The 23380-nt window shown below is 67.7% G+C and overlaps 1 protein-coding gene and 2 long non-coding RNA genes across 4 annotated transcripts; 2 read left to right on the forward strand and 1 right to left on the reverse strand.

Annotated features, from left to right (window-relative positions):
• Positions 1-627: 627 nt before the first annotated feature.
• LOC144298695 (uncharacterized) lies at positions 628-15124 on the reverse strand. The gene is made up of 3 exons (XR_013365629.1): positions 12647-15124; positions 1212-1508; positions 628-987 (listed from the first exon to the last, which is right to left on the reverse strand). It is a non-coding gene; the product is annotated as an uncharacterized LOC144298695 (long non-coding RNA).
• Positions 10461-14176, forward strand: LOC144298697 (uncharacterized). The gene is made up of 4 exons (XR_013365631.1): positions 10461-10829; positions 11189-11311; positions 12169-12303; positions 13793-14176. It is a non-coding gene; the product is annotated as an uncharacterized LOC144298697 (long non-coding RNA).
• A 2185-nt stretch (positions 15125-17309) lies between the features above and the next one.
• LOC144298688 (uncharacterized) lies at positions 17310-22622 on the forward strand. 2 transcript variants are annotated; one of them, XM_077873878.1, is made up of 2 exons: positions 17310-18585; positions 18894-22622. In XM_077873878.1, exon 1 carries the CDS (start codon positions 17390-17392, stop codon positions 18329-18331), a length of 942 nt encoding a protein of 313 aa, XP_077730004.1. In that variant the 5' UTR covers positions 17310-17389; the 3' UTR covers positions 18332-18585; positions 18894-22622. The 2 variants fall into 2 exon arrangements, with proteins under 2 accessions (XP_077730004.1, XP_077730005.1); XM_077873879.1 differs by having other exon boundaries at positions 19677-22622.
• Positions 22623-23380: the final 758 nt, after the last annotated feature.

The following is a 23380-nucleotide window of genomic DNA, read 5'->3' on the forward strand; positions in this document are numbered from 1 at the left end:
ATGTGCCCGTCACCGTGCTTCCTAGCCTAAAGACCCTCCTGGGATTTGGAGGGCAGAGAGCCACGACCCCACTGAATTCCACAGCTCATTTGCCTAGGCCTGGGTTTCAGAAGGTGCTCAGGGAACTCATGGATGATGGATGGATGGTGAATTGATAGGTGGAGGGCGGATGGATGGATGGATGGATGGATGGATGGATGGATGAGTGAGTGATTGGATAAGTAGAGATAGGTGGTGGATGAATGGATGGAAGATAGATAGATGGATAGATACACAGATTGATCTATGGATGGATGGATGGATGGATGGATGGATGGATGGATGGATGGATGGTTTGGTGGGTAAGTGGATAGATGGGTGGGTAGATAGGTGGGTGCATGGATGGATGGATGGACAAATGAATGGATGGATAGGTGGATGGATGGATGAGGGGTGGGTGGATGGATGGATGACTTTAGTCTCCAGAGAATAAGAATAATTGAAAAGCCAGATGAACCTTTCTACACTGCTCATGGGAACCCAAAATAGTACAGTTCCTCAAAAAACTAACAGACTAACCCTGTGACCCAGCAATTCCACTCATGGGTGCATGTCCAAGAGAAATGAAAACATGCAACCACAGGAAAATTCATACACACATGTCCATAGCAGCTTTATTCAAAGTGGCCAAAAAGTAGAAGCAACACAAATGTCTAACACACGATGAGTAAAGAAATAAAATCTGTACAAAGGAATATTATTCAACCATTAAAAGGAACAACGCGCTGACAGAGCTACGACACGGATGAATCTGGAAATCATGCTGAGGGAAAGAAGGCAGACGTAAGAGGTCGCATGCTGCAGCTTTGCTTCCACGAGCTGTCCAGAGTAAGCAACTCCTAAGACAACAAGTGGCGCTCGGTGGCTGCCTCCGGCCGAGGAGGGGGTGCGGAGCAGTGGGTACGGCACCAGGTTTCAGACTGACGGGCACATGATGGCTGCACAACTCTGCAAATACAGTGAAAATGGCTTCATTGCGCACGCTAACGGGTGAACACAGGGTGTGTGAGCCGCGCCAACAGAGCTGTCATCAGACAACACACCCAAGACGAGGGAAGTGTCCCACTACACAGTGAGCCCGCCAACCCCCCATCCTTCTTCCTCCCAGAGAGCTGTGTGCCCCCCGCCACCACCCGGCTGAGCGGGCCCGGCCCTCCCTCCAGGGGGCTCACCCCTGAGCCAGCCGCCGTGCTTCAGGGGTGCACGCTCAGTCCTGGGGCGCAGCCACACGGCCCGTGACACCACACGATGGCCACGTGCTTCAGCAACGCTCGCTGGAGCTGGGCGCGGGCCCCTGGTCAGAAGCTGGACGGGCTTCCGCAGGCCGAGCCCCGGGGACCCTCGGGCTGTGGGGCAGGAGGGCGGGGTGAGCAGTCCCTGCTGCGTGGGCTTCTGCCTTCATGTGGATATTCCCGGCACCCGGCATGGGGTCCACCGAGGCCTCAGTGTCCGTGGGACAGCGTCCCTCCCTGAAGGGGGTGAGGTCCGTGCTCGGCAGAGGGCCCACTGGGCCCCCGCCCCGCCTCGGGGAGCCTGGCAGCGGGCAGGCACCTGCAGGGCCTGTGGGAGTGGCTATGGGCCACGCGGGAGGTCCAGGCCCGGCGACAGGGGTGGGGTCCACGCACCGGGAACACACCAACCAATTCTCTGGAGGCCTGAACCCCAAGCAGGGCCCCCTCCTGGGCCCACAGTACGCCCACCCCCGCCCCTGGGGCCAGCCTTCCCTCCCTGGAGGTCTGTGGAGCCCCAGACAGGCCCCTGCCTGGCTGTGCCCCCCGCCCCCAGCTGTCGGCCACCCTCCACACTCCCGAGGGGGGCTCTGAGCATCAGCTCAAGGGGAAGGTGGGGGCCCGACCCTCTCCATCCCCTGTTTTCTCCTGAACCTCCAAACACCACAGAGGATGGGACATGGTCACACGTCCAGCCCTGGAGGTGAAGCCCCCCTAGCTGGGCCTCCGCGCTTCCTCTTGTCCTCGCCTGGCCCAGACACCCCCAGGCCCGCGCACTGATGTCGTGCTTCCTGGCTGTGACGTCTTATCACACACGTGACGCACACCCGCACACAGACCCCCCGAACGTTGAGTTCCACAGATGCCCAGGCCCTGACCTGGAGCCCTGAAGTGTGGGCTCGGCCTCCAGAGAGGGGCACGTGGACTGGATGCACCCCTGGGCTTGGCTCCCTCCTGCAGTGGAGCCTCTCTGGCCTTCCCAGGGGAGGGAGCCACGCAGGGGCAGGCGCTCACCCGGGGGCAGGCGTCCAGCTCGCTGCAGCTGCCACCAGGGCCCCCCCCACGGGAGCCCCAGCCCCCCCCACCCCGTCTGCCACAGCCCCAGGGTCCTCTGCCCCTCCACATCCCCAGGTCGCCCTGGAGAACCAGCCTGAGGCGCCTCCCTGCTGCGGGACCCACCCACATGGCCAACTCCATGCCGCAGGCTCCCCCGGTTGCTGGGGTGGGAGGTGGGGATGCCCAGCGGGGTGGCCGGCCCTGACCTCGCCCCTCCATCCACAGACCAGGGGAAGGAGGACCCCTGAGCTCCCCCGGGCACGGGGTCCTGTCCTGAGTCCAGCCACCCCAGGTCCCGCTGCCCTGCCTTCGCTCACGTTCCCCCCTCCACGTCTCCCCGGCTGGCCAGGCCCCCTCACCTCACTACTGCTGCTGAAGCCAGCTGCACCCACACCTGTGCCCACCACCCAGCCGCCCCGCCCTGCCCCGCCCCAGGTCTGCAGCCGTGGCAGTGGCCCCTAATCCCTGAGGTTCTGGAGGAGGCTCTGGGCGCTGCCTTCCGAGGCTCCCCACGTTGGGCTTTTCGGGGAGCAAGCGCCTTAGGAGCACAAAGCTGGGCTGGTTGGAAAACGCACGGGTCATGCTCCTCCTGGACCCGCTGAGGGCCCCCCACCTGGTGACCTCACCCACCCTGGGACGGAGAGCACAGCCCCTGCCCACCCGGAGGGACTCTCGGGGAGACGGGGGAGGGTTCCCAGGGCCCAGCACCCAGCACCTCTTGGGGCCTCCCACTTGCCCCAAGAGGATCTCCACGTTCGCCAAACCTCCCACCAGCACGTGGGAACGGCCCCGCCACCCCCGGCCCTGCCACCCGGCTATCGCGAATCCTGCGCCTTGGTCCACATCGAACAACTGCCGTCGGGCCGCCGGGGCCCCAGGGAGCAAGTCCCATTGCCCTCCCCCCCATCAGTCAGAGATGACGTCGCTGTGGGGTTTTCGTGAGAGATGGGCCTGCGCTGTCGAACCAGACAGCCCGAGCGCCTCCCACACACACGCACACGTGTAAGTGCACACGCGCACACCGCCCCGGAGGAGATGGCAGCTGAGACGCCCCCTCGGGGTAAAGCAGAAATACGTGCTTGTGCGTGCGGGGGAGCAGTTTGCTCTACTTTGCTGTCTCATGACCCGATTAAATGTTAGTGGTTGACTTTGGGTCCAATTCTCCTGATTTCTTGATCCTGACGCACTATTGACGTCAAAGACTTAAGTTCTCTAAAGTCTCAAAATAAAGGAAGTTTAGCGCATCTGCAGGGCTCTTGCTGCAATCCCCCGTCTCCTCCCCCGGGGACCGTGACCTCGCCACATCCCTCTGGAAGGCGAGCGGGCCTCCCACCCGCTTCCCCGTGGCCAGGGGAACCTTGCCTTGGCTTCCCAGCGCCATCTGCTCCGGCCGTGCTCTCCCGGCCTGCGTGGGCCGGGCAGACAGGGCCCCGCGTCCTAGTGGGCTGCGCTCGGCACCCAGAGGGTCCGCGCCCGGGCCTGCCGTCGGGGGTGGGGGTGCTGTGCAGACCCGGGCCCCTCCCACCTCTGGTCGGGACTCCCAACTCGTCCAGGTGGTATTGCAACATCCTCGGTTTCAAATTCTCCTACGTCTTTTCTAAACAAAAGAAGCAGGACAGCCCGGGTGGCTCAGCGGTTTAGCGCCCGCCTTCAGCCCAGGGCCTCATCCTGGGGTCCTGGGTTCGAATCCCCCGTCGGGCTCCCTGCATGGAGCCTGCTTCTCCCTCTGCCTGTGTCTCTGCCTCTCTCTCTCTCTCTCTCTGTGTCTCTCATGAATAAATAAAGAAAATCTAAAAAAAAAAAAAAATCTTAAAAAAAAAGAAAGAAATGGCAACGCCAATCAGAGAGTCTTCCCACCAACTTTCTTCCCAAGCGGCTGGTCCCAATGTCCACTAGAAGCCCCTCCGAGGGGACTGGCCAGGACGGAGCAGGGTTGGCCCTCGGCTCCCCCTGGCCTGGTGCTGGCAGCCGGGCCCCGGACGCAGGCCCTATCGCAGCACCGGTCAACTCCTGCTCTTCCCAGTGCGTGAAGCTGACAGTTTGGCCCATGAAGCAGCAGAAGGACAGAGCCTGGGCATTGTCATATCGTCCCTTCACAGGGCGGGGTGGGGGTGCTGAAGACATGCACCCGTGGCCCCCGAGGACTTGGGGTTCGGGGACCCGGCTGGGAGGTGGTGCAGCAGGCATCTGAGGACGTCGCACCTGGGCCTGCAGCCTGGGCCTTCATCACCACCGTCCCCAAGGAAGGGAGGTGCCAGGACACCCAGACTGAGCGCAGGGCAGGGGAGGCAGGCAGCGGGGCCGCACAGGTGCGCCCCAAGGGTCTGAGGTCTGTTGGTGGAAGGACAGCCCCTTTCCGTTCCCTCCTTGCACACACACCCAGACACACCTGTGTGCAAACGCAGGTACACACGTGCACACACCACGGCACAAAGACGTTTCCACCGCAGCCTATGGATTACTGGCTCGGGCTTTAGGGAAAAAGGAAGAGAGGGATGAATCGCTAGGCAACCAGCCAGGGTTGCTATGGCATCTGGGAGAGCAGCCGGGCCAATCAGGGCTGCGTGCGGGCTGGCGGCTGTCAGCGCCGACCGGGTATAGACCGGGTATAGCAGGCTCGGCGCGGGGGGGCGCTGGATGCAGACCCGGCCTGATGAGGACAGCGCGCCTCATGAATATTCATGGCACTGATGGAGGCAAAGCCAATTAACCACTTGGTGGCTCCAATAGTCCTGGATCCGTTTTCTCTTCTAACCGCTGGGCGGCCACAGGGTGGGCTCCCCTGACTTCCCTCCTGGCCCCGGGAGTGGTCTACACAGACTGCTTGGGTCTTGCCAGTCCCAGCTCTGGCGTCCCGGCCACCCTGCAGTCAGGCCCTGGGGCCGCAGCGGGGTGTAAATTCCTGCCCAGGACCCAAGAACATCGCGGTGGGATTCCTGAAGGTCACGTCCACTCCCTCCCTCGCTCCTCGCTCCCCAACAGGGGCGGTGACGGAGCAGTGACCACAGACTCAGCCAGTGTCTCCCATGCCAGTCCAGCCACTTCCTGGGGCCTCAGTCCCTGTCTTAGCCCGGGTCCCCAGAAGGCAGAGCCTGAGGCAAGGGTTACAAACCTCATGGGCAGGGACCAGAAACTCAGCCAAGGAACTCTGGGGGACAAGGTGGGGGGGCAGCGTGTGACCACGGGCCACCCTGAGGACCTTCTGCAGGGAGTCCATCACAGCCGGATGCCCAGAGGACGAGACAACCCCCCCCCCCGCCCACTCCCATCAAGTTTTCGAGAGAGGCTGCACCTCAGAGCTGGCCATGGGGAGAGGTGGGTTTCTGTGCCTGGTCCCTCCTGTCTCCCCTTCCCTTGGGCCTCAGAAGCCCACCCCGTGTGTGTCCCCTGCTGCTCTCTGGGGCCACTTGGGAGGCCAGCTCCATGGGCAGCACTTAATCCAAATCTGGGGGTGGCCAGGTGAGCTCTGGCCACGAGAGGAAGGAGGGGTGGGGGCTGGGGGAGGGGAGGGGGACTGAGCTGTGTGACCCTCCAGGCTCCTGGGGCATCTGTCCCCCACCCCCGCTGGAATGCGGCCCTGGGGGCTCCCCGAGGAGCCTGTGCCTCCACATCCATCCTTGTCTTGGCTCTTTGTGTGTGTTTAAGGACAGATGAGACCTGCCCATCCACCCAGGCCTGCCGGCTCCAAGCTCGAGGGGGAGGGTCCAGGCCTTGTGCCACCACACTGCTCTGGGCCCGGGGCACAGGGGATGCTCGGGAGCACGAGAACCCCGTAGCTTCCCCACTGTCCTCGGAACGGAAACTTATCTGCGTCATTCTTTACTCTGACATCAGCCGTAGACGGGACCTCGAGTGGCCGCCCCCTGGCCTGGCTGCTGACCAACCCACATGGCCAGGCCGGGGCTGCGGGTCCCAGGAGGCCGGGCTCAGCAGAGCAAGCCTGTCCTCCCCTGGGCCACCTGCCACCGGGGGTGAAGGCCCAGCGCTCAGGGCTGCGGGGGACGCACTCTACCTGCAGGGCCTCAGCTTCCTCACCCCTAGCGGGAAACACCAGGACCCCCATGAGAAGACCCCCCGGGCCTGGCCACGTGTGGTCCAGGGGAGGGTGCTGTGGCCCCTGCCCAGCACTAACCGGAGCAGGCGCCAGGCGGGCCCAGCCGCTGGTCCCTCTGGGCCCTGACCCCACCGCGGGGCCCTCCCGAGTCTGAATCCTGCTCGCGGGACTCTGCAGACCCTCCCCTGGAGACACAGCCGCGGGTCCCCATCCCCACGGGCCCTGGGAGCACAACGCGGCTTCCCCAGACCCTGCCTCAGCTGCCCTCTCCCCAAGTCTGGAGGAGATGCCCCCCAGGCCCCCAGCCTTCCGGGGCCCCGAGCCCCTCACGCCGCCTCGTGGGCCGGGATCCAGCCACACCAGCTAGCGGCCAGCAGCTCACGGGCCACGTGGCCACGCAGCGCGCTGCCGAGACCGAGAGATCTCTGTGGGCACACGGGGGAGAGGATGCCCGGTCACTCCCGGTCCCGACCTCCCCTGACCAGCTAAGGGCCCCGAGGGGCCACTGCCGTCTGAGCCCGTGTCTCTGCCAGAGACTCACGAGGCCCCTCCCCTGGTGCCGCCAGGACGTCCTACCACGCGGAGAACAGAGAAGAGAAGCGGGGCCACCTCCACAAATGCCTCCCAGCCCCGCCCGGTCGGCCCCGGCACTCTGCCCGCCTCTCCCCCATCCGCTGTCCCACCCTCGGGCCTCCAGCGTCCCGGCAGGAGAGGGGGTCTGTGATGGCCCCACGTCCTCCCTGCTTTCCCTCCACCCGCCCCTGCCCCCGCCCGCCCCTCGCCCTCCTGAGACCCTGCAGGGCCCGCCCCAGCTCCTGGAATTGGGCGGCCACCCTCGGTCACCTGGGCTGCTGTCCCGACACGGGCTGGGCCTGGCCTTATGGGCCCGGGGTGGGACCTGGAAGCAGACAGGCCTGGGCAGCTTCCCCGGGTTCCCTCCTCGCCACCCGAGCCTCGGGGTCCTCATCTGAGACGTGGGGACGTCAGCAGCTCCTGCCCTCCCGAGCCAGGCAAGCAGCGCTCACAGCTCCGAGTCCCCGGGGAATGGGCCCTTCAATCGGGGGCGGCAGGCAGGGCCACCCACCTCCCAGGGGGCCTAGTGCACGTGACGGGGAAGCTGCCAACAGGCAAACACGCCCGGTGTCGCATCAAACCTTGGGATCGAGATGGAAGCCTGGGGGGACCAGGGTGGGGGGGCTGCTGCGGGTGGGGGCCGGGTGGAGGGGCCAGGGAGATGAGGGTGGGGACCAGACAGGGAGGCAGGGCCCGTCCTGCAGGGCACACTCGGGAAGCTGGTTGGGGGAGCACCCAGAGAGGACCGTGTGTCACTGGGGAGTGGATTGCTGGCGGGTGGGGGCTCCAGGAGAGGAGGGTCCCAGCCCGGGGGCGGCAGAGGCGGGGTTGCTGGGGGACCACGGCACAGAGAGGCCCTGCCGTCGCTGGGGTTGGGACGGGGTGTCCTGGCCAGTGCTGTGGGGACAGGTGACCCAGGCCCACGGGGAGGAGGGGGCGGGAGGCCTGGCGCCCCACAGGCCTCGGGGTGGGGAAATCAGCGGGCAGCCCTGGAGGGTGCTGAGCCCCTCCTCGTCCTGCGGATAAGGCCGGCGCCCAGATCAGAGCGGGGCCCTCTTAAGGTCCAGAATTGCCGGAAGGCCGTCGGCACGAGAGGCGGACGTGGACGCTCCCAGTCCTGGGGGTCTCGAACCTGCCCCTTGCGGCTCCCTGAGTCCCCACCGCCCAGACCGTGGGGTGTGAGGCTGACGCAGACCCCACATTGGCGGTTGGATACGGGGCTTCTGCCCCCGTCAACCGTGAGCGTGTTTTTCCCGAAGGCCTGTGCGGGCGGGGGGCGCCTTCCGGGTGTCCGTCGGGGAGTCAGCCCAGCCAGCGCTCCCTCGGGGGTCTGGGGGGCCGGAAGCCCCCACGTGCCCCGAGCCTGAGGCCCCGCCAGGGGCCGGGGGCGGGGGGCCGAGGGCAGCAGGCTTCTGATGTTCTGGGTCCCAGGACCACCCCCTGGCCCGTTTCTGGACACCTCCCTCTGGCCCCTTGCCCAGTCCCGGTGGGGAGCAGACGCCCCGACGCCCCGATCAGGCAGGTCGCTCCCAACCGGAGAAGGCGCCGCTGAACAAGGCTTCCCGGGACGCCCTGCGGGGCTTGCACTTTCATTCAAACGTTATCTCTACAAAGGAAACCCCCATCCCCGCTGAATTCTCTCCCAGCCCGGAGGGCAGGAGCTGCTGCTGTCCCCAGTCTCAGGTGAGGACCCCGAGGCGAGGTGGCGAGGAGGGAACCCGGGGAAGCTGCCCAGGCCTGTCTGCTTCCAGGACCCACCCTGGGCCCATGAGGCCAGGCCCAGCCCGTGTCGGGACAGCAGCCCAGGTGACCGAGGGTGGCCGCCCAATTCCAGGGGCTGGGGCAGGCCCTGCAGGGTCTCAGGAGGGCGAGGGGCGGGCGGGGGCAGGGAGCCCCTTGCCGCAGGGTCTGTGCGGGGTCACCTCCGACAGGAGCACCCATCACAGCCCCCCGCAGCGCGGCCTCTCACTGACAACGTCGTGGGAACCTTCCACGAGGCTCCGCACCCCCTCCCGCCGTCGCCCCAACCCGTGTCCCTGCTGGGGTCTGGGCGGGCCGTGTGCGGCCTCCCGGGCTTGCAGCAGGGTCTGGTCCGTGTGGCTGCCCCAAGTCACCTCCTGGAGGAAGGCAGAGGGCACGTGGCTGGGAGCTGGGGGGGGAGCCCCGGGGCCCCGTCCACGATGGACAGGCCAGCACACGCCCACACAGCAGCTCCCCTCAGAGCAGGGGACACAGCTCTGTCGCGCGCGTCCTTCATGGCACTCCTGCCCTGCGAGGTCCCAGAAGGAGCTGCAGCCACAGCGGCTTGGAGGACGGCGTGTCCCGCGGGGACAGGAGGGAAGAGACACCAAGGCAGAGCCCCGATGCCTCAGCTTTGAATTAAAGCAAACCGTGGACACCGGGCCCATGGGGGGGCCGACGGCAGGGCCAGCAGGGACCAGGTCCCCACGCCCCTGCCAGGAGCAGTGCCCTGGACACACGCCCGGCGCCTCCTGGGCTGAGCCGGGCTCACGCAAGGCCCGTAGGCACGGCCGCTGCCCCCCAGCGGAGTCCTTTTGCACACAGGTAATGACTCTCCCCCCAGGGACCCATCGTGTCCCCAGCACCCCGACCCCCACGTGACCGCCTGCAGCCAGGGCCAGGAGGGGGGCGCTGCTTGAAGGCACAGAATGGGAGGGGCTCGGTTCCCTCCAGCCGGGCCCCACCCCTCCCCTGGGCCCTAGGCTCCCTCGTCCTCCTCCCCCCACCTCCGTGCCTGGAGAAGGAGGCACCCGGGGCAGCCCTGGCTGCTGGCCCTGGAAGCCCTCCCCCTCCTCCCCTGCCCCCCTTCTTTCCCTGCAATCTCACCATCAGCCTCTCTCCTGGTCCCCAGCCGGGGGGAGCCCGGGGAGGCCTCTTGGAGCACAGCGTGCCTGTGCCCGTGCCCGTGCCTGGCCGGCAGGACAAGCTGCCACCACCTCGGTGCTTGCAGGTCAAGCCGACAGCCAGGGCAGGGGCACTTGCGGCGCGGTGACGTGGGAGGCTCTGAAAAGGGGCACTGACCACGGCGTGGGCAGGGGCAGGTGGGCCACGGACAGCCAGGGGAGCTCGCGGGGCAGGACAGGGCGCTCGCAAGTGGGCCACTGGGTAGACGCTCGCCCGGCCTCCACCCTCGGATTGGCTTGTGCCTCCCACGACCAAGGCCACCTGAAGCCAGAGGCGCGGAGCCCAGGGAGCCCAGGGCCAACGTGCAGCCGCCGAGGGCAGACGGGGCAGCACACAGCCACACCTGAGGGGACACCAGCTTCGCGCCCACATACCGCGTCAGAGTCGGCACCCGCGCGCGTTCCTGGGGAGCGTCCAGTGAGCAAGAGGGCTGTGGGCGGCCCAGGGAGGCCGTGACAGTCCCCACAGCGCGCCCACGGCCGTCCTTGCCTCTGCCCCGCCCAGCGGCTGCTCAGCCCTGCAGACCCCCGGGGGCCTGGCTCAGTGCTGAACACTGTCCCCCGTCCCCCGGAGCCTCTCCCCGCAGGCAGCCCGGCCCTCCAGCCCCCCAGCTCCGCACCCACGCCGGGCGCACCTCCCACCGGGCTGGCTCTGGCGAGCCCAAGGCTGACGGAAGCCTTCTGTGCGGACACCGCGGGCCCCCCGCCCCGGGAAGGAGGCCCCCCGGCAGACGCCCAGCGCTCCCCTCCTGGTCTCTCGTCCACTCTTCTCATTAAGGGACTGTGCCTCAGGGAGCTTTACATCCCACTGGTGGGAAACCACTAGCACCTGCGCTCAGGAAGCACACAGCGGGCGGACACCGGGAAGGCCTCGCTGGACGCCACGGACATCGAAGCCTCCCGTGTGACGCAGGCCCACCGCCCCCAGGCCCTTGTGCACATCCCCAGCCGGAGGTGGGCAACCCCCCGACCCGGATCTTGGGGCACCCTACTGCATCTCCTGCACCCGCCGCTGGGCAGGTCCCCGTCCGCCGGCCCCACGTCCCTCCCCACACCTTCCTCCCTGAGCTCCCAGACACGCGGCCCCAGCTCGGCGGCCACCCCCGGCCCACAGCACCTGCAGCACGAAGCCCCGGGCTCCTGTGGAACGGGCAGGGGGCTCTCCTGCCCCTCCCCGGGGTCCACGCTCAGACAAGAGGGCTGACTTTCCTGGGGCCCGCTGTCCTGCTCGGCCCAGGGACCCGGGCTCGCGGTGACCTCCCACCCCCTCCCGACACCTGGGTCCCAGGAACACGTGGGGGGCTATCTCCTAGGGGCAAGGACGTTCTGGACAGGCCTCCCTGCGTGGGACAGTTCCCATGACTTTGGATTTGCTGTGTAGGGGCCACCCCTGAAGAGGAAAGCAGGAGCATGCTCCTGCCCGAGAGCAGACGAGGGTAAGCGGCCCCTGCCCCCCCAGGGACCCCACTCTCCTGCCAGAATCAGGCACGAGAAGCAGATGGCCCGGCCCTGGAGGCAGGTGTGGATCAGGGAGGAGGAGGGAGCCAGAGACTCTCAGAGGTGGAGAGAGGTCCCTGGCCAGAGAGGGAAGGAGATGGGGTGGCCGGGAGACAGCCAGCGAAGGAGAGACAGCTGGGGGGCAGAGCTGAGGGTGGGCGAGGCCAGACTGCGGGACAGGAGACACACGGGGACCCGAGCGGGCCGGGCCGCACTGCGTCCCATCCCGTGACCAGATCTGGCCGCGTCGGCCCAGCCGAGGGGCTCCTGCTGTCCCCAGCCCGCTGTCCAGGACCCCACGTGCAGGACCCGCTGTGGGCCGGCCGGGCTCGGGGGCGCTGCGGTGGGACGCCCTCGTGTGGGCCCTGGGAGCTGAGGGGGCGGGGGCCACCCAGCAGGGCAGGCTCAGGGCAGGCCACCCCCTGGGCTGAACCCTCTGCCTCATGATGGGGGCCGGCTGAGGGCCGGGCACTCCCGCCCCCACTCAGAGGTGGGGTTGGCCCCCAGGGGGGAGCCGGCCCTCCTCACCTGCTGCCCCGCTGGGTGGGCGGCCCCCCGGGGAAGGAGGATGAACAAAGTCCCTGAGCAGAGCACTCAGGAGACAAGCGCCCCCACCCCAGGCCAGGCTGGCTGTGGGGAGGGGCCCCATGGAAGGAGACCTGAGGCCAAGGGTGTCCCTGCCCCTAGCTCCCAGGTTCTAGAAGGAATGTGGCTTTACAGGGCGTCCTTGCCCAGGGCATCCTGCCTGCCACCCTAGGGGCCGGGCCCTGCAGCCAGAGATCTCTGCGCCCTGCAGGCCCTGCAAGAATCCCAGGGAGACCGGACCCCAGAGGCCCGTTCCAGGGCTCTGAAGTGCTTTCTGGGGGACAGGAGTGGGGGTGAGCCCTCCACCCTGCCTTCCAGGGCCACTCTGAGGACACCAGGACCCTAGGTGAGGCCAGTGGGGGCTGGCCCGGGCTCCCTCCCCACAACACAGCCTCTGGGACCGCTCCAAAGCCCGGACCCAGTCCAGTGGGGTGGAGAGGTCAGCCCGGGGAGGGGAGGGGGGTAGGGGCTGGGAGGCTGGTGGGGAGGCAACTGGCCTTGCTTCTGCTTCCTAGCTGGGTGGCCACAGAGCTGCCTGGAAGCTCGGGGAGGTCCAGCAGGGGCGCCTCGGGGAACAAAAGGCCTGTTCCCGCCACTGGCCAGGCATCCCGCCTCCCCTCACGGCGGCCTAGGGGTACTGCACTGGCCTCCAGGGCACTGGCCTGGCCCCGCCCAGGTGCGGCACTTACCTGGCCTCCCGCAGCAGCCCCCGGCGTGCCAGCAGTCCAGAGGTTCCACATCCCTCGGGTCCAGAGACCAACCCTTCAGGGATCGGGTGGAGCCGCTCTGCGCCTGTTGGGCCCTGGGTCCGCCCGTCTCTCCCGGTGGGGCTGGGCGGGGCCGGGGAGGAGGGAGCCAGGGGCGGGAGCGGCAGGGAAGGGGCTGTGGCCTCTTCTCCAAGCAGGGGCCCCGGCCCCTGGGCGGCCCACCCCATTGTGTGCCTGGCCTGGCTCACAATCACAGCCTTTGTGGTGGCCTCTCCCACCCGGGGGAACTCAAGCGTGCTGGGGGTCCTGGCCCCCACCAGCTTCAAAGGGCAAGTGCCTCCTCCCCAAATTGGCCCTGTGCAGACCTAAGCCCAGACCTAAGCCAAGGAACAGGCGGCTGGCTCCAGGCGGGGACCTGAGCCTGAGTTGGGGGGTTTGCTGTGTGGTACCCCCACCTCCTAGTCATACGGGGAGAGGCAGCCGGGCCAAGCACGCTCTGAGCACGTGGGGTGGAGAAGGAGCAGCGGGCGCCCAGAGGGTCCCTCTCCTGGCCCGTGCCCCGCCCCTGGGGGCCTTAGTCTGGCTGTGGGAGGAATGGGGAGGTGCTCAGGCACCAGGGCCAGGACCTGGGTGCGTCTGTCCCTCAGGGGAGACGTGTGGATGGAGGGGATCTGGGCCTCCCCACAGGGCAGGTCTGTGGGTGGGGCCTCCCAGGTCGGGGTTGGAAGCTGTGGACCATCTTGTGGCTACAGGGGACCCAGAGCAGGGACTGGGCTTGGAGCCCCTTGCAAACTGTCCCCTCCTCCCTTAGGCTGGAAGCCTCAGCCTCCCCTCCCCAGGCTTCATCCACACTGAGCACCTCCAGCCACACCGGTCTCTCCCCCACCCCCTGCAGATGGGAAGACCCCAGTCCCCTCCTCCCCCACCTGGGAACGGGGGCAAAGGTCAAGCAGCCAAGAGCCAGCTGTTCCCAGATGTGACCACGGCCCCACCCCTTTCTGGAGGAGCGCGGAGCCTCGCGCCCAGGAGGGGCGGGGGCGGGTGACGAGGCAGCAGGAGCCGGGAGGGCGGGGGTTCTTCACCGGTTTCTGTGGGTTTGCTTAATCCCACGCCATTCTCCATTCGCAGCCTTCCGAGGAAGGCGGAGGGGAGAGAAGGGGGAGGGGGTCTCAGCCCACGTCCCGCCCCCAGGAAGACACCTGACCCGTCTCCAAGTTGCCGGCCCGTGGCGAGAGGGGCCTTTGTGCGCGTGGAGGCGGCTGCCTGGGACCCGGAGCCCTGAGCCACCCCGGCTGCGCCGCCTCCCTGCGCCCTTCACGCCCAGCCGAGGAGCTCGCAAATAAATCCACAGACACAAAATCTTGTGTGCCGGGGAGAGACTGCGGCGTGGGCAGCGGCGGAGAGCAGGTGCGGGGCGCAGCGAGGCTGGGCGCGGGGAGGCTGGGCCCGCGCCCGCCCAACGGGAGCACAAACCCGCGCCGGGGCCTGGCAGCAGTAAGTTGACTTGCCCAGACCTTCGGAGGCTGCAGGCCCTTCAGAAGGGGGAAGCCGGGCGGGCAGGGTGGAGGTGGGGCGGGCTCCACCCCACACCCGGGGCCGCCCTTCCTCCCAGGGGGCCGGGGTGACGGGTCGCTGGGTACCGGGAACGAAGGGCTGAGCCTCGGTGCTCAGGACTCTGAAATGTAAAAATGGCAAAGAGGAAATGCCTGCCGGCTGCGCAAAAATCTGGGCTGATCCTAGAGAAGAAGCGCAGCACCCCCACATCTGCCCCGCCTGCGGAGAGGACGCAGAGGGGCGGCGTGCAGTGCCGGCCGGGAAGGGAGCGGGGGCGAGGGGCGGTGACCTGCCCGGGGCCACCTGGAGCCAGCCCCGTGGAAGAGGGACCCGAAGGAAGATCTGGGGTCCAGTCTGTAAACCTGAGGACCCCCCCAGAATGCCAACGAGCTTCAGGGAGCTAGAAGCCAGAGCCGGCCTGGGCCTCTCCGGGAAGCCAAGGCTGGAGGGTGGGTGTCCACTTGGCACCCCTGGGTGGGAGAGGACGGGGTGAAAGGTCCAGAGGCCAGGTGGGAGGGGAGACTGCTTCAGGGTTGGTTTCAACACCATGGACAGCGGGTCCCCTGCCGCCGGAGGGGCTGTGCCCCGTCCTAGTAGGGTGACACGAGCGTCCAGCGTCCTCCATCACGCTGACTGACGGAGGCCCAGAGCGACACAGTCCCTGACGAGGCTTCAAGTGCCAGCTGCCCCGGGTCCCCTGCCCTCCAGCCCACCACTGAGGGTCCAGCCTGCGTCTGGCTATGGCGGTGAGCCCCACAGGCTGGAGGGGCCTTCCTCAGTGCTGGGCTGGGGGAGGCGAGGCTTCCACTTCCGTGTGGATGAGTGTGTTTGGGGCGGGACGTTGCACGTCTCTGGCTAGAGAGAAGCGTCACCCTGACCCTGCAGAGGACGAGAGGCTGCGGCTCCAAGGGTCAGGCTGAAGCTGCACCAAAGGGGGAGGGACGTCCTGGTGGGCTGAGGAGGGGGCGGGGTGGGGGCAGAGCGGCTGGTGGGGGGCTCCCCAGGCTGTGGGGGTAGAGGGCCGAAGAGGAAGGGCGCAGGGCGGTGCACCAGGCGGGGAGGGCAGTGGGCTCTGCTCTCAGGCACAAGGTGCGGGTCGGGTGGGCCTGGAGGGAAGGAGAGGGGCGCAGAGGCCTGCGGGCGGCTGGCGCTGCCTCACCTCGCCCTGTGCACGGGAACAAAGGCCCGTGGGGGAGGCCCGAGGTGGCGCTTAGGGGAGCGCAGGAGCCGAGCAGGGCCAGCCCTCGGGCGGCTCCGGCCCCAGCCCCCAGCCCCCAGCCCCCAGCCCCCAGCCCGGCGCGGCGCAGCACAAGGGCCGCCAGGTGCTGTCTGCGCTCCCGGCCCGGGCTCGGCGTCCGCATCCCACTGAGGACGGGGAGGGAGCAGCGGCGGGATGCGGCCTCGGGTCCGCGTGGGCGCTGTGGAGGGCGCCCGGGCCGCGGCTGTGCTCCGTGCGCGTGGCCTCCGCTTGCGGAAGGACGGCGGGGAGCGGTGTCCCGGGCGCGGAGGGGCAGGCACCGCGGGGGCCGGGCGCGGGGCGCGGGGCCGGGGCCGGGGCCGGGGCCGGGGCCGGGGCGCGGGCGGGCGTGTGCGCGGGCGGCCCCGGGGCGCAGTGCGTGTGCGCGCGTGTGCGCGGCGCGCGTGCCCCGCAGTTCTCAAGGACACCTCGGGGAGGCGGCGGCGGGGCCGGTGTCGCTGACGTCACCGCGCGCCCCAGTATAACCGCCCGGTGCCCGAGCCGAGCGCGGATACGCGCGGAGCAGCTGCGGCGGCGGCGGCGGCGGCGGGCGCGGGGCCGGGCGGGGCGGGCGGGGGCGGCCGGGCCGAGCCGGAGCCCCCGACCCCGACCCCGACCCCGGCCCCGGCCCCGGCCCCCGCCCCGGCCCCCGCGGCCCGCGGCGCCCGCGGACTTGCCGGCGTCCAGAGCCCCCGCGCCCGGGCCGGGGCTGCGGGGCGGCGAGGAGCGGCGGCGGCGGCGGCGGCTCCCGGGGACGGGTAACTGCGCGGGGCGGGCCTGGCCCGGCCCCTGGGGCTCCGCGTGCGGCCCGGCCCGGGCGGGGAGGGCGAGCTCGCGGGGGTGAAGGAGACGCCGGCGTCCGCCTCCGAGCCCCGAGGCTCTTTCTTTGAGCCGCGTCGCCGCGCGCTGGCGGGCCCGGGGAGGGGCGCGGCGGGGAGGGCGCCCGGCTGCCCCGGAGGCCTCTGCGCCCCCCGCCCGCGCCCCGGCCCGCCCCCAGGGGCGCCCGGGCCCCCTCCCGGGGCGAGGGCCGCGCGCGCAGGGCTCCCCGGAGCTGGGGGCGGGCCGGGTGGCGGGGGAGCGCCGTCGGCGTGGCGCAGCTCCCCGCCCCGCGGAGCGCCGGTGGCCTCGGGGCCGGACCCCACGCGCGCCCGCGCCCGCGCCCGCGCCCCGCTGCCTGAGGGCCCCTCTGCGTGTTCACAGCGGACCTTGATTTAATGTCCATACAATTAAGGCACGCGGTGAATGCCAAGAGAGGCGCCTCCGCCGCTCCTTTCTCATGGAAATGGCCCGCGCGCCCCGCCCGGGAGGAAGGCGAGCCCGGCCCCCGGCGGCCCCTCGCGCCGCGGACAAATCCGGGGAACAATGCGCCCGCGCAGAGGGCGGCCCAGCTGCCGGGCCGGGACCAGGCCGCGGGACACAAAGGGGCCGCTCGCCCCGGGCGCCGCAGGGCGGGAGGGGGCGCGGCCGCGGGGCTGCGCCCACCCCGCCTCGCCGGCCACGTGCGTCCGCAGCTCGGGGCACCGCGAGGTCCGCGGCGGGCGGCGGGGCGAGCCGGGCCGGGAGACAAAGAGAGGGGCGGGGGCGGGGGCAGCGCCGGCGGGGCTGTCGGGGCGGGCGCGCGGGGAGGCCGGCGGCTCGGGGCCCGGGCGCTGTCCGCGGTGCTGGCGGGGCGCGGGCCCCCGCGGGGCAGGAGCCACGGGCGCGGGGCCAAGCGCGTCCCGAAGGCCGCTCGCCCCGACCGCGGGCGCTCCGGGCAGTTGCCGTGGCAACGAGGGAGGGAGCGGGCTGGGGTCTGAGGTCACTGCGAAGTCTGTCCCTCCTCGGGCCGCTCCGCCCCGCGCTGGGGTGCCCTCCCCGAGCTCCTGGCACGGCCTCCCTGCCCCTGCCCCTGCCCCTGCCCCTGCCCCTGCCCGGAGGAGGTGACTCCAAAAGGGATGCGGGGGACGGGGAGGACGCGTCTACACCTGCGTGCAGGCCCTGGACCGGGACAGGTGCGTGCGGCCGCCGCATTCCTCCCGAGACCTCGCTCCGGACTATGCGGGACTCGGGCACGTGAGGCTCCGCAGCCGAGGGGGGGATGGCACGTCCCTCCCCCACCATCTGCAGCCGCAGTGACACCCACTCAGGTTTGCTGCAGGCATTTTTTTTTCTGTCCTCAGGAGCCAGCGCCACCTGCTGGTGCCCTGGCAAGCGATCTGTGTGGGCTCCTCCTGCCTCCCTTCAGCCGCGGGGCTCCCCCATCCCCGCCTGCACCCGGGTCACTCAGCTGCGTCCGCCCCGGGCCGTGCGGAGCCACGACAGGCGTCCCTTCCGCTCTGCAAGGCCCCAGCCTGGGTTTGCAGCTGGGCAGGCAGGCCTTCCTCTTACAGCCTGGGCAGGGGCTTTGGTCCCCCCACGTGTTCCCTAGACAGGGATCCGAAGACCAGCACAAAAAGGACCACTTGGGCTTTAGGGTGTGGCCCCCTCACCCCCACCCCCTCCTGCAGCTGCAGGGCAAGAAGCTTGCCTCCCCAGCTCCTTCTCAGCCCAGACCCATCCTGTCCCTGAGATGCACGCTTCAGGCACAAGAAGCCAGGGGACCCCATTTTCCCAACCCCACCCAGGTCAGGGTCACTGCAGAGGCAAGGAGAGTCCTCCTACCTCCTGCTCCCGGAGAACCGGGAAGCGCCAAGGTGGCCCCAGCAAGCCCCAGCCTGACCATCGTGCGGGAAAGCGGACCCCACAGCACTGATCTTGAGCTTGGCGGCCCCTCCTCTTTCCTTCTCCAAAGGCACTTCTCATCTGGAGGGGACCCAGGGTCACTCCAGGACAGCACTGAAGGGCCTGCGGGTACAGCCCCGGGCCTGGGGTCCCTACTGGGCGTGGAAGGAGTGTAGCCCTGTTCGCTCTGAGCTGTCTCCTGGGCCTGCTCAGAACGTTCCCGGACAGGCAGAGCAGACGCTCCGTTCCCGGGCAGGTGGCCCCTGCCTCCCGGGCTCTCTGGACCAAAGATGAAGCCGGGCTTTGTGCCTCCCACCTCTCCCCCCGGGGACTTGGCTCCTGACCAGAACAGACCTGTGAGCCTTTAGCCAGAGAGGGCGGAGGAGGACCCTAGAGCTGAAAGATGGCCCTCGCGCTTTCCTCTGGGCTGGTGAGTCTCTGCTGGGGGTCCCCCAGGAAGAAGCTGGGGAGCTTTGTCCTTCTAGAACCTTCCCACATAGGAGGCCTGAAGTCGCAGAGCACCTACACCCCAATCCCCTGGGTGGGTCCGAGTTCTGTGGGAGTCCTGGGCCCTCCAAAGAGCAGGCCTCCCAGGGCTGGGCCGCAGCCGAATGCTGCATTGCAGGAGGGCCGTGTGCCGTGGCCAGAGCCTCGACTTCAAGGCCTGGGCCCCAAACCTGCACTCTGCACCAGCTTGGCGCTATGTGTCTGTGCTCAGCCTCCCTCTTCCTCACCCAGGGACGCACATACACCCACACACAGACCACTGACCCCACTCCAGAGGAAGAGCTGGACCCCCGGACCAGTGCTAAGTGCCTCCAAGCTCCCCGCCAGCACCTGGCCCACAGGATACCCCCTACGGAGGTGCTGGGGGGTCCCCCTAGGGGACAGCAAGCTTGGATAGTGCTCAGAACACCCCGAGATCCGGCTAGGCACCAACTGCGGTCCAGCTCAGGGCTCTCCAGCAAGGGGCCACCCCCAGTGTGGGCCACTGAAGAGGACATGACCAGATGGCAAGGGACACCCCCGCCGTTTGGCCTGCCAAGGATCTAGCCCTGCAGAGAGGACTTCTCCACTATGAATAAAACCTAATAAACTGCCAAGGCTGGTGCCGCCCAGCCACAGCCCCCTCCCAAACTCATCCAGGGGTCCCCTCTAGGTTTCCCAGCACCAGCTCTCTCATGACGCAGCCACAGAGGGAGGGCCTGCAGGGCCGGAGTGGCCACATCCCCGCTGCTTGGGTCCCCTTGGCCCTGCTCTGGCTCTACCTCCCAGGCAGGCCTCTGGCCAGCGCAGAGATTGGGAGCCGGGGTCTCTGGGCTGTTTGCCCTTGGCCACCTCCTGGCCCAGCCCATAAGCCTGGACACCGGTAGCAGATGGTCCCCTAGAGTGCAGACCCTCAGCAGCCCTGCCTTCACCTATGGGCTCCCAGTAGCCAGGTGGAGTAGGGTGCAGGGTAACGGTGTCTGGGAGAGTGAAAAGTCTGCAAGTAAGAAGGATGAAACGTTGCTTCCCCCTCAGACCGCCCTGGCTCCCTTGCGGGGGAGGTCAGCAGCAGCCAAGATGAGCAGCCACAGACGGACGCGCACCTGCCTTTCCCAGGCCGACACCCCACCTCCACCGGCCAGGCTGATCCCCAAACCCTCACCAAGGGAGCTTGCAGCAAGAAGGCAGGGGGATCCCTCTCCAAGTCGTTCCTACAGATGCTCTGATGGCGGGGGGGCCCCGCTGAAAGTTGAGGGCAGCCAGCCCGCTTCCCCAGGCCAGGGGCGTGAGACTGAACAGGAGAAAAGGGAGCCTCTTTAGATAACAAGGCTCTGCTCACGGGGTGCCGAGCCCCATCTCGGGTGCTCAGCCATATTCAGCAGGTCCTTTCTGGCTGCCCCGAGATACCTGTGGGGGGCCCCTGCAGCCTCTCCCTTCCCCGCTCCCCGTCTGGGGCTGCCAGGGTCTCCAGGCTGGGCTGGACTTCACAGTCACCACTGGTGGGGACCTCCACATTCCAGCCTGGCCAGGATGTATGTCAGGAGCTCTGGACACTTGGGAGGGCACCTGAGCTATCCTGGGGTGTGACCACTCCAGATCCTTCTATTGAGACCCCCCTCCCCAGACTGGGACCAACACTGGTGAGCAGCCCCAGGGAAGTCCAGCCCTGTGCACACCAGAGGGATGGGGGACAACAAGAACAGGCTTGGGACACTCAGAGCCCTGGGCTGCGTCCCATCATGGCTCCAAGTGCACAGTCCCCACTGCACCTGTCCCTGCAGGTGGCCCACACCGAGCTCAGGTAGGATCTCCAAGTACAGCGGGGCAGCACAGAACCCTCCATTCAGGCACCTGTGGACACCTGGATCTGTCACTGGACCCTCCTGCAAGGGCCCACAGTCACGGCATGAGGGCACCCTGCAGGATTCTGTACCCGGACAGGGCCCAGAGGGACCCTGGGCAGTGCACGGACAGCAGAAGCCAGCCCCGAAGGCCATCTTTTCAAGTGTGACAACAGAGGCAGCCCCCTCCCCACTGGGAAGGGGCCCCTTGCCACAGCACCTCAGACCAGGGGAGGAGGGACACCCAGGCCCACACGAGGTGAGGTCCCCACCCCCCTAAATACTCTTCATTCATTCAACAAATATTTCCGAGCCCCTCATAGGGCCAGGCTACAGGTGCCTCCGAGATCTAGGCAAGGCTGCAGAGCACGGGACCCTGATGGCAGAGGATAACAGATTCCCGCGCCCGTCCCTCCCGGGAACCCAGCTGGAACGGAGTCTGGGGCAGAGCAGGAGCCTCTTGGTGACGGCAGACAGGACGGTGGGCGCCCTGCAGCCGTCACACGTGAGCAGTCGCAGGCCTCACCCAGTTCTTTCACCTCTGCCTCTGTTGCCTCATCCGTGGCTGGAGAGGGAGCGCGATGCAGTCAGCCAACGTAAGCGGTTAGCATCACCACCACCGTCACCGCCACTATCTTTACAATTGTGTCACCAGAGCCCACGTGTACACACGTGCGTGTGTGCGCATAGGCTTGAGTGTGCACATGTTCATGTACATTGGTGTGTGCATGTGTACGTGTATGTGCATAATGGCGCGTTTAGAAGCCCGTGTGCGTGTGTGCTCCCGTGTGCATGTGTGCATCTACGTGTCTGCTGCGGTGTGTGCGTGCGTGTACCCAGAACACAGGGCAGCTTCAGGCTAGGGAAGAACCAGCAACCCTCTGGGCCTCTTAGTCCAGGGGCTCTGGGCCCTGCCCATGCTCCCGCCCTACCAACCTCACCCTCTCCCCAAATCGCCCTTCAGGCCTCAAGCGACGTTTGTCTTCTGGAGGCTTTCCTGACTACCCAGGGACAGGCGACAAAGCCCCAGTGCTCCCAGGGCACAGGCTCTCCTTCAGTCATTTCCTTATTCCTCCCCACTGGGGTCCTTCACTGGCCACCAGGGCCACCAAGAGATGCAGACCAGAACCCTAGCCACCACCCCAGGCTGCTCAGAGTCTTCCCTTTCTCTCTAGGTTCTGCCTCCAAGCCAGGCAGGGCCTCTCCCCGCCCCGCCCCATCCTGGTGTCCACCAGGTGGCACCTCTCTGTGACCAGCAAAACCGTGAAACGGGCAAGAGCTGAACCAGCTCCACGACCAGGTGCAGATGAGAGCTGGCACCCCCCAAGCCCCACCGCCCCCACAGGGGACCAGCCCAGGGGGGCCGGGTGGGCTGCCGGTCTTCTGGGTAGCACCCACAGTTACCCCTACCCTCCAGTACCCTATGCAGCTGGGACTCTGAGCACCAGGAAGTCCCCCAGAAGCCTGGGACCCCACCCCTGGCTCTCAGGAGTGGAGACAAACAAGGAGCCTGCTCCGGGCAGGGCCACGGCTCGGGGCAGGACCAGCTCCCAGCAAGCAGCTTCGGGTCAGCCTCCAGCTTCTGGCCTCCTCACCCGCTGCCCTGACCACGTCCCTCTCAGACCACGGTCCTGTGCCCTTGCCCACTCCTGACCTCCTACTGCAGATGCCTAGCTGCCTGCTGCTCTCCCACCTGCACCCAAACACTCCCTCACCCCCGACCCCCCAGGTATGGGCTCCGCTGTCCTGCCCCACAAGCTCCCTTACCTGTGCTTGCTGGAGAGACCCCAGACTTCGGGCACCCTGCCCCGGGGGCGCTGAGCAGTTCACAGCCCTGGTTCCCCCTGCACCCTGGCCTTCTCCAGGAAGGCCTCGCAGCCAAGCACCCATCCACACCGCAGCAGCAGGCCGCCATCTGCTCGCTCTCGGAACACACAGTGATCCCTGGGAGTGGCTCACCCCCCAGCTGGCCCAGGGGCCCTCGGTGGCAAGGTACTGTGTCACCAAGCTCTGTTCCCTTCAAGGTAGCCAAGGACCAGAGTCGCAGAGGCTGAGTTCCAGTTTCCAGTGACTTTAGGGCTTGGGGGGTGGGGGAGTGGGAAGCGCTGCAGGAAGGAATAGTGACAGGATTCAGGTGCCTGCGCAGGAAGGAAACCCAGACACCAGCCCAGGGCAAAGGGTGCCACTCAGCCGACCAAAAGGGATGCACCACAGGCACCAGTGCCTCTGGCCTTGGCGGGACTGTCACAGGACTCGGGCATGAAGCACAGGGACCTCCTCCTGCCAGGGCCGCATGAGAACCTTCACTGGCACCCACCTGGACACAGGGCGGGAAGGAGCCATTCTGTCCACGCTGCATCACTGAAACCCACAGTGGGGCGGGGGGGGTGCAGATGTCCGCCGTCACTCAGGACACCACTCGGGTGATGGCTCCCATGAGCTGGTGGTTGGTGTCACGGTGAGCTAGGGGACCTCTGCGTTAACCACCCCCAGCGGCAGGAAGGGCCTATGGTGCTGCAGCTGCCAGGGAAGCAGCAACCTCCTGAGTGCCCAGGTCAAAAGGAGGGGGCATCAGCACCGAGGCAGCCCAGCCCTGGGGCCCCTGACACCTACCTCTGCTGGCACGCGCCGCCTCTCTGTGCCGGCCCCCAGGCTAAACCCACTTCCACTTCCAGAGGCTACTGTGTAGGGCTTCCCTGGCCAGAGACATACTCAGCAGTCACCAGCAGCCCCTACCTCCATCGGCCGAGAAGCCCACCCAAGGGACACTGCGAAGGGTGGCCCGTCCCTTGGGCCTGTCAGTTAGGCCTGCCAGAGGGGCGGGGATGGTCCGTGGAGTGTCGGCCTTGAGGCTTCCTCCAGACACGGGGTAAGACCTGGGCGAGAAAGCCTTTTCAC

The sequence above is a fragment of the Canis aureus genome, chromosome 26, assembly GCF_053574225.1.
Source record: "Canis aureus isolate CA01 chromosome 26, VMU_Caureus_v.1.0, whole genome shotgun sequence".
In the NCBI taxonomy this organism is placed as follows: Eukaryota; Metazoa; Chordata; class Mammalia; order Carnivora; family Canidae; genus Canis; species Canis aureus.